Source organism: Leiobunum rupestre, chromosome 4, assembly GCF_980474605.1.
Source record: "Leiobunum rupestre chromosome 4, qqLeiRupe1.1.hap1, whole genome shotgun sequence".
Lineage (NCBI taxonomy): Eukaryota > Metazoa > Arthropoda > Arachnida > Opiliones > Sclerosomatidae > Leiobunum > Leiobunum rupestre.
Window position 1 is genome coordinate 69083668 of NC_143387.1, and position 15082 is coordinate 69098749.

The following is a 15082-nucleotide window of genomic DNA, read 5'->3' on the forward strand; positions in this document are numbered from 1 at the left end:
GCGTTATCTTAATCGATTATCCATTAGTAAATCCCCCGGGTCGGATGATCTTAATCCCCGTCTTCTTAAAGAGGGAGCTGCCATTCTTGCATCCCCCCTGTTATCAATATTTAAACTCTCTATTGTGTCGGGTCGGCAGCCGTCCATTTGGAAACAGGCAAATGTCACTGCCATCAAAAAGTCCCCTAATTCCTGCTCGGTAGACAATTTTCGAGCTATTAGTTTGACCTGTCTCCCCAGTAAAGAGCTCGAAACACATGTTCGTGACACTCTTGTTTCTTTCCTTTCAAAACGGTCGTTCTTTTCAAATGACCACCATGGCTTTCTTCTCCGACGCTCTTGCTTCACGAATCTGCTCTCGACTATGTAGAATGTCACGCGCTGTCTTGATAATGGGGACGCCGTTGACCTTATCTACCTAGACCTACGAAAAGTGTTTGGCACAGTCCCCCACTCCCTACTTATTCGCAAATTGGAGCTCTTAGAGGTTCCCCCAATCATTGTTAATTGGATTGCTGATTTTCTAAGTAATAGATCTCAGCGTGTTGTTCTTAATGGCGTCACCTCGTCCTGGTGCTCGTTCACTAGTGGTGTTCCCCAGGGGTCTGTTTTGGGCCCCACACTTTTTGTCATTTTTGTCAATGATCTCCCCCTTGTGGTCAAGGAGTCGTTTTTGAAACTTTTTTCTGATGACAACAAGATTGGCCGTGGTATTACCTCTGTGTATGATGCTCTTTTACCTCAATCAGATGTCAATGCATTAGATTATGGGGTGGGCTCGAACGGTATGAGTTTCAACTCCACCAAATCTTTAGTTCTGCATTGTGGGAGTATCGTCTTGGTGGCCGACTAATAGAATCTCAAAATATCATTCGTGATTTGGGGGTGATGCTCTCGGGTAGAATGTTGGGGGACACTCATAGCAAAGCTGCTTCAGCCCGGGGAATGAGAGCCCTTTATCTATTAAAGCGCCCTTTTTCTTTTTTAGTGCTAAATCGTTTAAGATTTTGTATAGTGCTTATGTCCGTCCTCATCTCGACTATTGCTCGAGCATTTGGTCTCCTCATCTTGTTAAAAGACGTTGATAGATTGGAACGGGTGCAGAGGAAAGCCACGAAACTTGTCCCGGGTTTGCGTACCCTGCCTTATCCTGACCGCCTTAACCGCCTGGGCCTTTTGTCCCTTTCTGTTCACCGCCTTCGAACTGACCTCATTGAAACTTTTTAGATTGTCCATGGTTTCTATGACTTGAAGGCCGACCAGTTCTTTACAATTAAAGGAACTGGTCGAAAAGCGCCAACCCTGTACAAAATCAGGTGCAACTGATTATCCAGACGGGTCTTTTTCACTCAACGTGTTATTAACCACTCAGCTGGAATGAGCTCCCCTCTGCCGTCAAATCTAAATCTTCGGTTGGTTCTTTTAAATCACGTTTGGACAAGTTTCGGGGCTGGATTTTCTAGCCAATTCCCCATTTTCCTCTTGTAAACATCTGAATTAGTTTTATATTTTTGTATAGTTTGTTGCACTGTTTACCGTTAATCTATTTAGCTTACCCAATTCACCTGTTCTTATCTTGTGTTGGTATCATTGTGATAAATAAGGCACTATCACAGGCCAATCGCCAGTTTAAAAATTAGTTGGGCCAGTTTAAAAATTAAATGCTTGGGGTGTTAGTGGCCCTGGTGACCACTTAATTAATTCAAAGTTTTTACCCATCAAGATTTTAGTTCATTAAAAAATAATTTATTAATCCCTAAAATTGTTTGGCCTTTGCTTGTATGCTGTGTGCTTGGCCTTGTGTCAATTGTGTGTATGGGTGGGTGACTGGGTGTCGTGAGTCTGTCTACTCTACACTCTATTTGACCATAAATTATGAAAGCCTGATTTTGAGATTTAAAAATGGTAAGTGGCCATTGGACAGTTTTTTAATTAAACTACCTAGGCTCTACTGGCCCCAGTGGCCCTATTCTGTAAGCAGTTCTCGATCTCGAATCGTTCTCATGAGATGTCGAAAAACTCTATTCTATAAAATATTTGTCGAAAAATGCTACTCGAATTCGATGGACTTCTCGAAGTCGATCTCGTCGTGTCCGAAGCTTACGAGATCGCTTTCGACAGAGGTTTCAACCAATCATCGAGCTGGTAGTTCTTTTTAACTCCCTCCCCCACCCTTCTCCCGTGTTGCCAAAAAGCTACCACTAGTCCACTACCCAAACCGTCTTTCTTACTTTCTTAGGGAAAAAAGCAATGTCGCTTGCTATAGCTCGGCTTGAATTGTTCATGATGAGACAAAAATTCCACTATTGCCTCTTGCTGGGAAACTGAAACACGACTTTGTCTCTCCGACATTGAAAAAATTAGTTCAGCGATTAATTTATTTCTTTATAGAAGATAATTCTAAGCTAATAAAAGAAATTTCACTAAAAAAACACAACCAATTCTTTACACCAAAACTTTTTACCAAACAATAAATCCTTTGGACTTTAAATATATACTGCAGTATTACAATGAAAATAAATATCCTTTCTCTAAACTATAAAACATGTGCGTTTGTAATCAGCTGTTTTTGTGATGGTGTATTCTTATTGGTCGGAAAATAGAGAGCCTATGCGCGATTACAACCGGAAATATGTAGAACCCACGTGGTCTACTCGCTTGTCGAGAGTCGAGATGTATCACTTCGAAGTCGATTTCGATGAAATATAGAATAGCGTTTATCGAGAAATGACTTCTCGATCGAAGTGATCGCCTTCGAGATCGACTTCGAATCGACATCGAGAGTGAGATCGAGATAAATTAGAGAATAGCCTCCCTGGTCCAGTTTAAAAAAATTCCTTATTTCTCAGCCTGGTGTATTGATAATCTTGTTTTGTATTATTTTATTTTGTTTTATGTTCTTGTCGTCAACTGCTTGGTGTACGTAATATAGGTGCGTACTCAGGAGTCCAATAAGTGTATATCACTTTCTAAATCCTGACAATAAAGTATTATTATTATAGTCAGAATCAGGTCAATGAACGATTCCGGACTTTCAAATATTTTTCACATAGCATCAGGTTTGCCATTAAATTTTTATCCTGAGTGGCTCTAGTCTCATTTCTATTTTCTATGTTGCCACCAATGAGGTATAATAAATAGAGATCCAAACAAGGACAGTAGATACAGTGACACGTATCACCATAAAAAGTTTCATAACACTCGATATACCATTTTTCCTATAGAGAAAAACGAAAAATCGTTAAAAACGTCAAGTAAAAAAAATATCTCAATGTGGTTCCATGTCAGGTTTTAAGAAGTACTATTAATCGTATCACCATGAAAAATTTCATAACATTACCACCTTTACCACCCGAGATACACGCGATTTACCATTTTTTCCTATAGAGAAAAACGAAAAATCGTTAAAAACCTCAAATAAAAAAACTACCTCGATGTGGTTCCATATCAGGCTTTAAGTAGCACTGTGACACGTATCACCATAAAAATTTCATAACTTTACCACCCGAGATACACGCGATTTACCATTTTTTCCTATAGAGAAAAACGAAAAATCGTTAAAAACGTCAATTAAAAAAAATACCTCGATGTGGTTCCATATCAGGTTTTAAGTAGTACTATTACACGTATCACCATAAAAAATTTCATAACTTTACCACCTTTACCACCCGAGCTACATGCGATTTACCATTTTTCCCTATGGAGAAAAATGAAAAATGGTAAAAAACGTCAATTAAAAAAAAATACCTCGATGTGGTTCCATATCAGGTTTTAAGTAGTACTATTACACGTATTACCATAAAAAAATTCATAACTTTACCACCTTTACCACGCGAGTTACACGCGATTTACCATTTATTATTCCTAAAGTTGCGGAGATGCGGTGTACTTTAAAAACACATTTAAACTAAGATGCGCGCGGTCTCGGCAACAAGGGCGTTTTTTGCTTATAAAAGTTTTTCCAGACAGTTTTTTTGAAAAATAAAATTTAGGTACTCGAGAGTATAGCTCAAGGCACGTGTATATCAATTTTCAGAGCTGTATACCAATTTCGAACAATTCGGGTTTATTTTGTAACCATAGAAATCTCATAGGTAACTAGAATGCTGCCGTGTAACTGGCAAATGGACCAAACGCCATGGCAGACGATAGCCAGATCTCAGACAATCAGAGCTCAAAGAGTGGTTCTGCCAAGAATTTAATGTCACCAGAGAGAATGACCTCACCTAGCTCCCGCTATAGATACGCGGAACCAAGGAGGATTATTATCCTCCTTGGCGGAACCACTCTACGGCCTCTCATTGGCTGAAGGATCAAGGCGAACTGGCGTCAAGCTCGGCCGTAGGCGGCAGCATTCTAGTTACCTATGAGATTTCTATGTTTGTAACCATGCGCTCTCACTAATATAATATCGACAAATAAATTTGTAATTTTTTTGGGCGCGTGCTCTTGATATTGATATATTAGTCAATTGTGGCTCGCGCGACTTCGCTCATGTTGAAATTGAAAAATACTTTAACCATACGACAGAAAGTAACCAAATCATGTGACTAGCAATCTTTCTCGGAATCACATAATTATTTAAAAATATTAGAATATTTTGGGAATTTCTGAAACCTATCTGGCAAAATCACCGAATGAATTGTTTTTCTGTTACTCCTGTAGTCTGCTTTTCTGTCGTAAAGTCGAAACATTTGACGGAAAAGTGGACGAACACTTATCATTTTTATGATTATTCTAAATTTGGTTTATCCAGACCCTTATGGTATAATTTCGTAAGATTTACGAGTCCGAAATTAAATAGTGAAGGTTTACTGGAAAATATATCTGATGGGGAAAAATAAAAAATTTGAAGATTCCTTAGTGAACAAGGAAAAAGCTAAAAAAGGTTTGAAGTCCGACCAAAGAACCAAAGAAAGAAAAATAGGCTTTGTGAAAAGTACCCAAGAGCTGAAAATGATTTTGAAGTCAAATACAGCTAAAGAAATATTACTGTCTGCCAAAGATAAAAATTCAAAAAAGTTGAGGAAACTTTGCAAGTCCAACATAGTAAGTTCTAGTAAAAAGAAACATGGATTAAAAAACGACACAACGTCCAGAAATCATTCAAGATTGAATATGAACAATGAAAAGCTTGGGAAAAAGATTGAAAAAGTATTGAAAGCCAAACTTTCACAAAATTTTCTTGATAAAAAGAAAAAGTCTGAAAATTTTATTAGTGGTGGTAAGTTATTGGAAACAGATATGGATTCAGAATCCACATCAAGCTCTAACACACTTTCCTTATCATCTTCAACAATAAATATATCACCATTAAATGTCACGTTAAAAGGGCAAATTCCAGAAGGGTTGAAAAAAGGTGAAGACTTCCAACATTTGAATGATATAAGACCAATTGTAACTTTGAAAAGGTTAACAAAGTTGGAAATTGAGATGTATACAGAAGCAGATCATTCAAAGACGAAATTTGATGAATTAAAAATTGCCTTTGAATACTTTGGCATTGACCTTAATGAGCTAGCAAAGAGGATTGATCTTAAAGAATTAGAAAAAGCAAAGTCTGTTAATAGTATCTTTTACTTAACAGGGAAAAAAACAATATAGTGGTTTAGTTTAAAGATTTATTGATCCCGACAGTTCAAAATGGAAAACATTTTTTTTAGCTATTCATATTTTGTAAATTTTGGCTAATGAAAATAAATCTTTATTTTTATATTAAGTGTTGGTTGAACGAAATTTTACAATTTTCGTAAGGTTATTAGAAAGAGTAGATTTCAATCAGGAGCACATAATGAACAGTTTATTAATAATAGACTGATTCGCAAATTACAGACAACAAACATTACCAATTTTCTAATAATATTTTTAAACTTCTAAAATATCCATTTCCCACCTCTAACGACAGGGGAGGCGAAAAATGCGGGAAAGGGGAATTTGTCTGATTTCTAATACGAAATTCTTCTAATTTTGAAAATAATGTAATCAAAAGTAGCAAGGTTTAAAAATTTTATAAAATTATTCTACTAAATGAAAAATTATTAATTTAATTTTTTTTTTTAATTTAATCAATCAGTCAATTCAGGGAAGGTACAAGAGCAATGTAACTTGAAAACAGTACATTTCTTTCAATGTAATAATGATAAATTAATTAATTATCATTATTTGGCCCATGGTTAAAGTTGTATATCAAGAATTAATTAAATTATTCAAAATTTGTAGTAAAAATATACGAATAGGAATACCTTCTTTTTTTTATCCCCATTTATTAATAGGTGTTTCTATCAAATAAATCAATAAAAAAATTAGATGTATAAAATGTTTTATCCCGCTTCAGGACTCAGGAGCGTAAGCTTTTTAGTGCTTTATTAGCACGCGCGTTTCGCACGTCGACTTCAAGCTTAGGGTACCAAAATCTTTATCGAATATCGACTCGAGCACGCCATGGACTGTAAGCACGCTGCACGCCAGTGACGCCACGCACTCTCTATCTTCAATAACTTTAGCTAGTGACGTAGAAAAAACATTTACACGTGACCTAACGTATTTTATTAGGTGGTTTCTTTTCACTTGTCCGAGGACAAAAAGTGTAAACTTTTTACCCTAAAACGTTTTATTCGCCTGTTCTCGGAGAAAGATTTACCCTGTCCCGAATTTTTTTCGCTTGTTCCAGAGCTCTAAGGTTACACTTTTTACTCCTCCTCGAAAGGAGGTGACAGCAAGGAGGATAGAAAGGGAGACGAAGTAGGAGGGATGAAAGCGCCAGCATCCTTGTAAGAAGCTTAGCGCGCGCTTGGCGGGAAAATTTCGGAAAATGGCGGCAAGATTGCGCCCGCTACGCTACGTGTTGCCGCCATTTTTCCGAAATTTTATAGCCGAGTTCGCGCTAAACTTCTTACAAGGATGCTGGCGCGTTCATCCCGAGGGGCAAACCACTCTTTGAAAGTCTGTACACCGGACTACGCTTAGATTAGCACTGCCAAAGGCAGGGACTTCAAAGATTACGCGTAGTCCCATTAGTACAGTCAAAGGTACGGCTCTGTACAGTGTACACCGATTACGCGGAGTGATCAGCCCCTCGGTTCATCCCTCCTAGGCTCCTACTTCGCCTCCCTTCCTATCCTCCTTGGTGACAGTGTAGAGGGAGTAATCTAGCTTTGTCGTCTGCTTAAACGAAAACATGACTCGTTTAGACCTTAGACCAATAAATCCCAGCGCTTAGATCTCTTTAGTAACAGCAAAAGTAGCATAAGTCTTATGCTACTTTTGGTAAAAGTCAACGGAAAAAAACCCGATGGATTTATATTTTCCACCGATGAGCTTTTTCGTCATAATGACGTCGTAAGTTGTTGAACGCTTTTATTCAGTCATCGGTGTTTTTTAAAATGGCGTTGAAAAACCGACTCTTCCAGCCGATGACTTCGGTGGGTAACATAGAAATCGGATAACAAACTAGAACGATTTTTGAAATTTTGTCGTGGGGTCCGATTAGAACTTTTAAAAAACCCTGCCTTTGGCCCATGCTTTTCGTTTGGCTGGCAACGAAAGTTACGCCATCGGTGCCAAACTGGTGAACTAACACTCTATTTCGCCTAAAATTAAATGGCCGACTTTAGCTCGACGCTAACGCTTTTTTTTTAAATCTTTAACGTAACTTATGTTTAATTAAAGTTAAAGAAGGGCTCAAAACTGCGTAATCAAATCGTGTAAGAGTACATACTCTTTTCACAGGTTAGTGTTAGAAATAGTTTTCTTTTTACTATAATTTCCAATCGCTAAGAAAGCACTAGAAAACGCGTTTCTTTCAAATCATAGAAAGCTAGTTTATTTAAATAAAAAATGAAGAATGGTTCAAAATTCCGTAATTAAATATTTTAGGAGTAATTACTCAAACAAAATATATCTTTTCACAGGTTACTGTTAGAAATAGTTGTTTTACGAGCAATGATTATGGGGGAAACCGGTGCACAGTAATGGTTTATCGCGAATATCTACGTTAATATTGTATGTACGGCTATAAACCCAATTATGAACATTAGGGTCCGGCTATTTCCCACAAACAATGTTCTATGAGCATTTTACATACGAGCAATCGTGGTGTCGTATTCGCGGTTTTAACGTTGTACCCGAAACGCGTCTTACAACTTTGCGCCTTCGTTGACTTAAAACGCATCCGCCGCTCTTCATGTAACCGCGTTTAAAATTTACCACCCAGCTAACTCTTGTTATTTTTGCAATAAATCGCTTGAAAATGAAGCTATTGTGAAGGTTGTGTGAGACAAAATGATGGGAAAGTCGGAATAATGGGTCACTTCAATTTAAGTTCATATTGAAAAGAAAACACGACACCGATGAGACTGTTCAACATGTAGAACGCGAGCGAATCAACCTACCAAATGATTTAAGAAATATTCAACATACAAATTTTCCCGTTTATAACTTTATATGAACTTAAATGTGTATTATAAAATCGTCTTGAAAAATCGTTTATTGCTTTATAACATTCAAAAATAATATTCTTAAAGGCCATGTAGATAATCGAACATCTGCTCGTCTAGGTAAAGTTTGCGTTGTCAACGCGTGTATTAGGAAGCAAAATGAGATTTTAGAAAGTAGGTTGTAATTCGGAACGATATTAATACTTTTCGCGAATTTGGTCATCAGTGAATTATAAATATCACTTGAAATAAGTTTCAAGGTTTATTTAAAAGCTAGTTTCATAACTTTTCATCCATTGGTTCGTTCAGAATTATTCTTTGAAGTAGACGAAAATTTGAAGGCGGTGAATCTTTCCCAGTCCACGGCCAACTTCGATCACGCGTACCGCGCTTTAGAGGCCCCGTCAATCGCCTCGCATCTAATGTTAATTTGCGTGTATGAATAATCCCGATAGGGGCGCTAAATACGACCAAAAACCTACTATCACCAAAGGCGGGGAATACATGCGAAATCGCGGGAAAATGTTTTTTCTTCGGTTTTCCACTTTCCTATTTAGAAAAAACAAGGTATAGTAAGTTAAACTATCTTTTCGCAATATATTTATGTATAATTCATAATTAAAAAAAATATTACCTTATAAATATTAAATGAAGAAAAAGAGACGCGTTTTTTACGCGAAGGCGCTATATTAGAATACATAGTTTAGAAGGCTGTAGAGGTGGTTAGAGCGTTTTGACGCGTAAATAATGTCTCTCTTAAAATTTATAAATCTTTAATAATAACAAATCTTTATTAATAGTAAATATATATATATATATATAACCGATCTTAGATAGTATTTTCTGTAAATCTAATTAGTTTTGAGAGTAAGAATCTTAAAACTAATATAATTGAAGATAAAAGATGCTTAGGTACATCTTTGGAACTAAATAGGTAAAAGATAGATGGTCTTCAGTCTGCATTTCAAGGAGGATGATTTCTGTTCAGATTTGTATCTTTATTATGGAAAAAAATTTCAGTCAGATAAAATTACAAACCGGCCCTTACTAAATATACAATATTATTCTAGGTTTAAAAAGACGAAAGCTTAATATATTTTAACTTAATATTATTTAATAAAAAATGTTAAAATAATATATTTACCCTGAAGTTACAGTGAATCTTCTTGTCACTTTTTGTTTTATTTATTTATTTACATGTGTTTCAAGTATTAAACAATAACAGGGTTGCCACACGTCAGGGAAAACAGGGAAATCAGGGAAAAGTCAGGGAATTTAAAAATGGGCCTAAAAAGTCAGGGAAATGTCAGGGAATTTTAAGAATTTCTAAAGATTCACTGAAAAGTCAGGGAATTTAATTTTATCTGGGCACTTTTTGAAGGTAATTTAACTCTAGATGTATTTATCATTTATTTCCTTGAATGTTTGGCTAATTTTTTCAACATTGCAATAACCTTTTTACTGAAATATAAGTCCATCGAAATTTATTAACTTCTGATAAAAGTAAAATATGAAAGAAAAATTTTGCCCTTAATAAGTCAGGGAAAATCTCTTAAAATGGTCAGGGAAAACAGGGAATAGTCAGGGAATTTGAATTTGAAAATTTTGTGGCAACCCTGAATAATACTATGTTGCTGGCAGCATCTAGAGGATGTTCTTTGTTTCTGTTTAACTCTTTTATAATTTATAAACACCGTTAAAAAATTAGAATCATATTATACTATTGGTTAAATATTAACCTACATTCGGTTTAAGTCAAGGTTTTTTTTAAATTTATTTTAAAAAAATTGTTTTTTTTGTGGATTTTTCCTATCTGACTAACGTTAAATTTTGGTCGTAGCGAAACCCTGGTGGGAAAATATATACACGGTAAATTCAGGCGATTGACGGGGCCGCTAAAGCGCGGTACGTGCGATCGAAGTTGGCCGTGCCCAGTCTTAAGCCTCGGAATCGAGAGGTCCGACACTCTATCAAATTTCGTACACGCCAGAGATTTGAAAATTTCCAAATATCAAATTTCTGATCAAATTTTGGCAAATCTTTTCAAATTCTTCAAATTTTTAAACATTTTGGCAAAATTTGAAAATTTTATCGATTCCGACAAATTTCTCAAATTTAATAAATCTTATAAAATTTGATGGTTTTTCGGCAAATTTTTATGAAATCTTGCAACCAATTCATAAATTTCCACGGGGAATTTAAAAATTTTAAATTTCTGATCAAATTTTGACAAATCTTTTCAAAGGACATCGCACTTCTTCTATGGGATTTGGCTTTCGACAGATGTTTTTCAAATTGTGAAGCTTGATCAAATGAGCGAAATTGTCCATTGCCATTTTTCTCTAGCTCCTATTCGCTAGCGAAACGGGTATAGGTGGCGCTGCCGTCGCTACCCCTGCAGCTTGGTTTTCCAGCGTATAGTGGTGATCCAAATCAAAACAAATCCAAGAAATATGGCGGTTCACATTAACGCTAGAGGTGGGAGAAGTTGTGCGGTCCCTTTTTGCAATAATACTGCGCTTAAAAAACGTAAAACTGAAGAAAATAGTTAAGAACCAAAGCCAGGATTATCATTTCATAAATTCCCAAGTTGTAAGAAACTTTTAAATGTATGGTTAACAAAGATAAAGTCGGGGAAAAGGCCTAGTAAGTGGGCTCAGATTTGTAGCGCCCATTTTACAGCTGATGACTTCTTGGAAAGAAATGGTGAGATGCAAATAATATTAATTTTTTTAAAATAAATTAATCGAAAAACTCGTAGATCTGTAAGAAGACGTTTGAAATGTAACGCCATTCCCTCCCAAAAATTGCCATGTAAGCCAATTAAAGAATCAACCGAAGTTAGATTAAAAGAACGAGCTCAACGTTACGTAAAGCGTTCTAAAGGTATTCTTATTTTATGGTAAACTTTTGTGAAATAATAAATAGAATAATAACACAAATTTAATTTTAAATCAAGCAGTTCTATGTTCAACATCACCAATAACAGATTCCATTGCTCCAAAAGTTGTTGAAAGCGCAAGTGAACCAGCTCCGGATGATAAAGTTTTTGTCATTATCAAACTTAGCTATGCTATCTGAAGTAACAACTGAAGCTCAAGGAAAGGACCAATCTCACAAACCATCTAGAGTAATAAATGCGTCTATTGGTGTTCAAGTTTATTTGGACCATGGAAAGTATTTTGCTGGGTCAAGAGTTGGAATTTCAAGCAATGGAATGAAAAATGCTGATTTTGTGTCTCTTACTGGCATTGGGAAAGAACTATTTGAAAGCCTTTCAAGTGAGGTTTTAGGGCTTGAAAACCAGAGCAAGCTCTAATTTTCTAATGCTTGTAAAATATAGGGTGCTGTTAACCCTAATGAAACTTAAGTCAAATTTGACATTTGACGCTGTGGCTTCATTATTTGTCATTTCGAATCGAACAGTTTCAACATATTTCAAAAGAACCCTTTGTGCCCTTGCTGAAGTTTTGAAGAAATTTATCTTTTGGCCGGATATGGAAAATATCAGAAGTAACTTTCCTAAATGTTTTAAAGAGTTTAATAATACTCGCATTGTGTTGGACTGCTCAGAAGTACCTATGATGAAGCCCAACACATTTCACGACAGAGTGGCAACCTACATCCATTATAAAGGAACTCACACAATAAAAATTCTCATTGGAATTTCACCTTCTGGCATGATCACGCTCGTTAGCGACCCCTGGGGTGGAAAAGTAAGCGACAAGGAAGTCACCATTGAGAGTGGGGTCATAAATCTTTGTGAACAATTTATTGATGGAATTATGGTTGACAAAGGTATGCATAAAAGTGTAATATGCTAAAAAAATATTTTAAAACTCATTCAACTTAAATTTAGGCTTCCTTATTGAAGATGAATGTGCGGCCAATGGCATAGCTCTACACATCCCTCCATTTTTGAGAAAAATAACAGTTTAGTAAGGAAGAAAGTGTAAAAAATCAAAAATTGCATCAGCTCGTGTTCACGTGGAGATAGCCATTCAAAGAATCAAATTATTTAAAATTTTAAATGATAAATTTGACCTTGATTTAGTTCCCTACTGTGACGAAATTCTGAAGGTCATATGTGGATTAGTAAATTTACTAAAACCAATTCTAGCAGATGATAAATTTGATGACTAAGTTTAAATCTTATTTAATGACGATGATGATTATTTTATTAATTTTTATCAAATAAGTTTAAAAATCTTTTATTATAAATAAGACCAAGTAAAAATTCATTTATAACATTAATTGATCAAATTCATTTTACTTTTCTTATATAATACTAATTGGCACAGTACAAAATAGGAACTTTTTTGTTTTAAAAATCACTTACTCTTGACTAGTAATGGTAAATATAATTTGAAATAAAAATTGCACAATTTGACTATGTTTTGTTTCAAATAATCTTCGTCTCTTTGAATATCAATTAAAAGATAGCCCTTGGGAGAATACAAGAAAAATGAGCATGTTTTTATGTTTAACACAAAGGCCAAGCTGAATTTGTGCATAGTAGCTTCTACAATCGTTAGTTGGTAAATAAATTCCGTCTTTTCCAATTTTCAAGAAGTTAAATTTGTTTTGAGCGACAGCATCTTCAATTGATATTTTCTTCTTAATCTCGAGTAATTTTATCTCTCCATTTTCCATGTATAATCCATCTGAACTAAAAGCTAGAAATGGATTATTTAAGTTAATTAAGAGGCCATATTCCAATACTTGTACTTTTTTAAGCCACGGAAATTTGGCCCGAGCAACTTTCTCCATTTTGTTCCCATTTTGATCCTTTTGGGCTTTCTCTAAACATCCGTTCTCCTTCTTCTAAGGCTCTTGGCTTTTCCCCAATGTATTTCCAAATTTCAACCATGGTGAGATTCATTATTATGGAATAAATAAAGGTTAAAATAGGATAATATAATAGAATACCAATTAAATGTTAGCATACCTTTTTGAGATGTCATCTTTTATTTGAACAATATTGCTCCAAGGCCTATTCTAACAATGTTTTAAGTAAATCCAAAAGGACTTCAAATCTTAATGACAGTATATAATTAGAACCAAACATTATGTCTTTAAACTTGACATTCAATCCTACTTACCAAGAAAACACTAATTCGCTGTTAAAACGTATATAATACCATCTCATCAGTAGCACACCACTATTTGCTGAATGCTGATCACCACTATACAGTTACACGCAGTGTGGATAGGGGGCGCTGCCGGAGTTTTCGTTAGCGAATAGCTGGCCCACGAGGGGTCGGAGTGTGCAATAACTGGTGGCTTTACCGGGGAGTCGGGGTCCGGCTCTTGTAACCCAGCACGGGCGGTGGCGCACTGGGAGATGTTAGCTCCGTCCAAATGGTCCTATATCCATCTCCAACTTCGGTCCGGTGTGGGCTGGTAACTGGGCTTGGCCCAGGCTAACGGAGAGGGGCCGGACAAACTGGCCGTCTCGGCGGATTGAGTTGCCTGCTGTGGGGCTATGGGCCTCCGTATGAGGGCACGGCGGACCCATCTCCCGGCCTTTTGGAGTTCCACCGGGATATCCGGTGCCAGCTGTGCCGGGTTATGCGAGCTGCTGTGTGCCCGCCGTTCCCCTTAAGCGCTCCTTCCAAAGGGCTTGGCTCTCTCCGTTTCTCGGTAGGGTGCCGGCTGGCGTTGCCAGAGCATCCACTCTTATTCCCACTGCTGTGTGCGAAGTGGGAGCTGGTCGACCCATTGCTGCACCTTCTGCTGGGTTGAGTGGCTTGCGTCGAGGGTGCGACCGTCAGTAGTAGGGTTCTGCTACCCATGCTGGTTTTGTCACCTGTCCGGGCTTGCGGACGCTGGCGTAGGGCATTATGATGACGGACCTCCGGTGGTGTGGTTTCAATCTTACCGGTACACCGGACTATAAATCTGATGCATGTCCAGCTCCTATAGCTTGTCCAGTATCAATTGTCAAAAGTGGACAAAACTTAGTATAGTCTATTTGTTAAAAGGATTCACGGCTCATCGGTTAGCGTTCTACGTTATATTTTTGAATAGCTGTGGTTTCCATTTAAACTAGAATTGCAATTACGTTGGTTAATTTTTATTTTAAGTAAGGTTTTTTGGGCAGCGTATACGTACCCCTTCAACTTCCAACATTGGAAATACGTGTGGTTATAGAGACTATACGCGAATTTATCTCTGTAATTTTTCAAGGCCGTTCTAATATGACCAAAAGTAACAAATAAGTGTGACACTTATCGGAGGACGTTCTAATATAATCAAAAGTAACAAATACATGTGACATTTATCGGAGCAGTACGCGATGCTTGCAACGTATGACCAGAAGTAACAAATAAGTGTGATCAGAAGTAAAAAATAAGAGTGACACTGATAGAAGGAATCTTCGATGCTTTCAAAGTATGACTAACAAATAAGTGTAAATACAATTATGTGTGGCCGTGGATATATATTGTATGAGGTATAGCGGCGTTGCAGGTTGCTGTGAACAGCTCAAACACACTTAACACATTAGAAGGACTGTGTGTATTCTGACCGTCGTACGTCTTGTTGTTTCTCGCTCGGTCCGAATATCACGAACAAAGAGGTCGTCTTGGAAAGAGTTTTCCAATAATTTATGTTCCTACAATGACTTAAAAGAGCGCCAGAAAGCT

At 36.7% G+C, this 15082-nt stretch overlaps 2 protein-coding genes across 3 annotated transcripts; both read left to right on the forward strand.

Annotated features, from left to right (window-relative positions):
* The first annotated feature begins 4675 nt into the window (after positions 1 to 4675).
* LOC149948858 (uncharacterized) lies at positions 4676 to 5719 on the forward strand. Its single transcript, XM_090172748.1, has 2 exons — positions 4676 to 5224; positions 5333 to 5719. The coding sequence occupies exons 1-2, from the start codon at positions 4831 to 4833 to the stop codon at positions 5602 to 5604; spliced, it is 666 nt and encodes a 221-aa protein (XP_090028874.1). The 5' UTR covers positions 4676 to 4830; the 3' UTR covers positions 5605 to 5719.
* Positions 5720 to 10794: 5075 nt separating this feature from the next.
* Positions 10795 to 12608, forward strand: LOC149948859 (uncharacterized). 2 transcript variants are annotated; one of them, XM_090172749.1, is made up of 5 exons: positions 10795 to 11141; positions 11197 to 11321; positions 11395 to 11716; positions 11862 to 12233; positions 12295 to 12608. In XM_090172749.1, the coding sequence occupies exons 3-5, from the start codon at positions 11473 to 11475 to the stop codon at positions 12372 to 12374; spliced, it is 696 nt and encodes a 231-aa protein (XP_090028875.1). In that variant the 5' UTR covers positions 10795 to 11141; positions 11197 to 11321; positions 11395 to 11472; the 3' UTR covers positions 12375 to 12608. The 2 variants fall into 2 exon arrangements, with proteins under 2 accessions (XP_090028875.1, XP_090028876.1); XM_090172750.1 differs by having other exon boundaries at positions 11398 to 11716.
* Positions 12609 to 15082: the final 2474 nt, after the last annotated feature.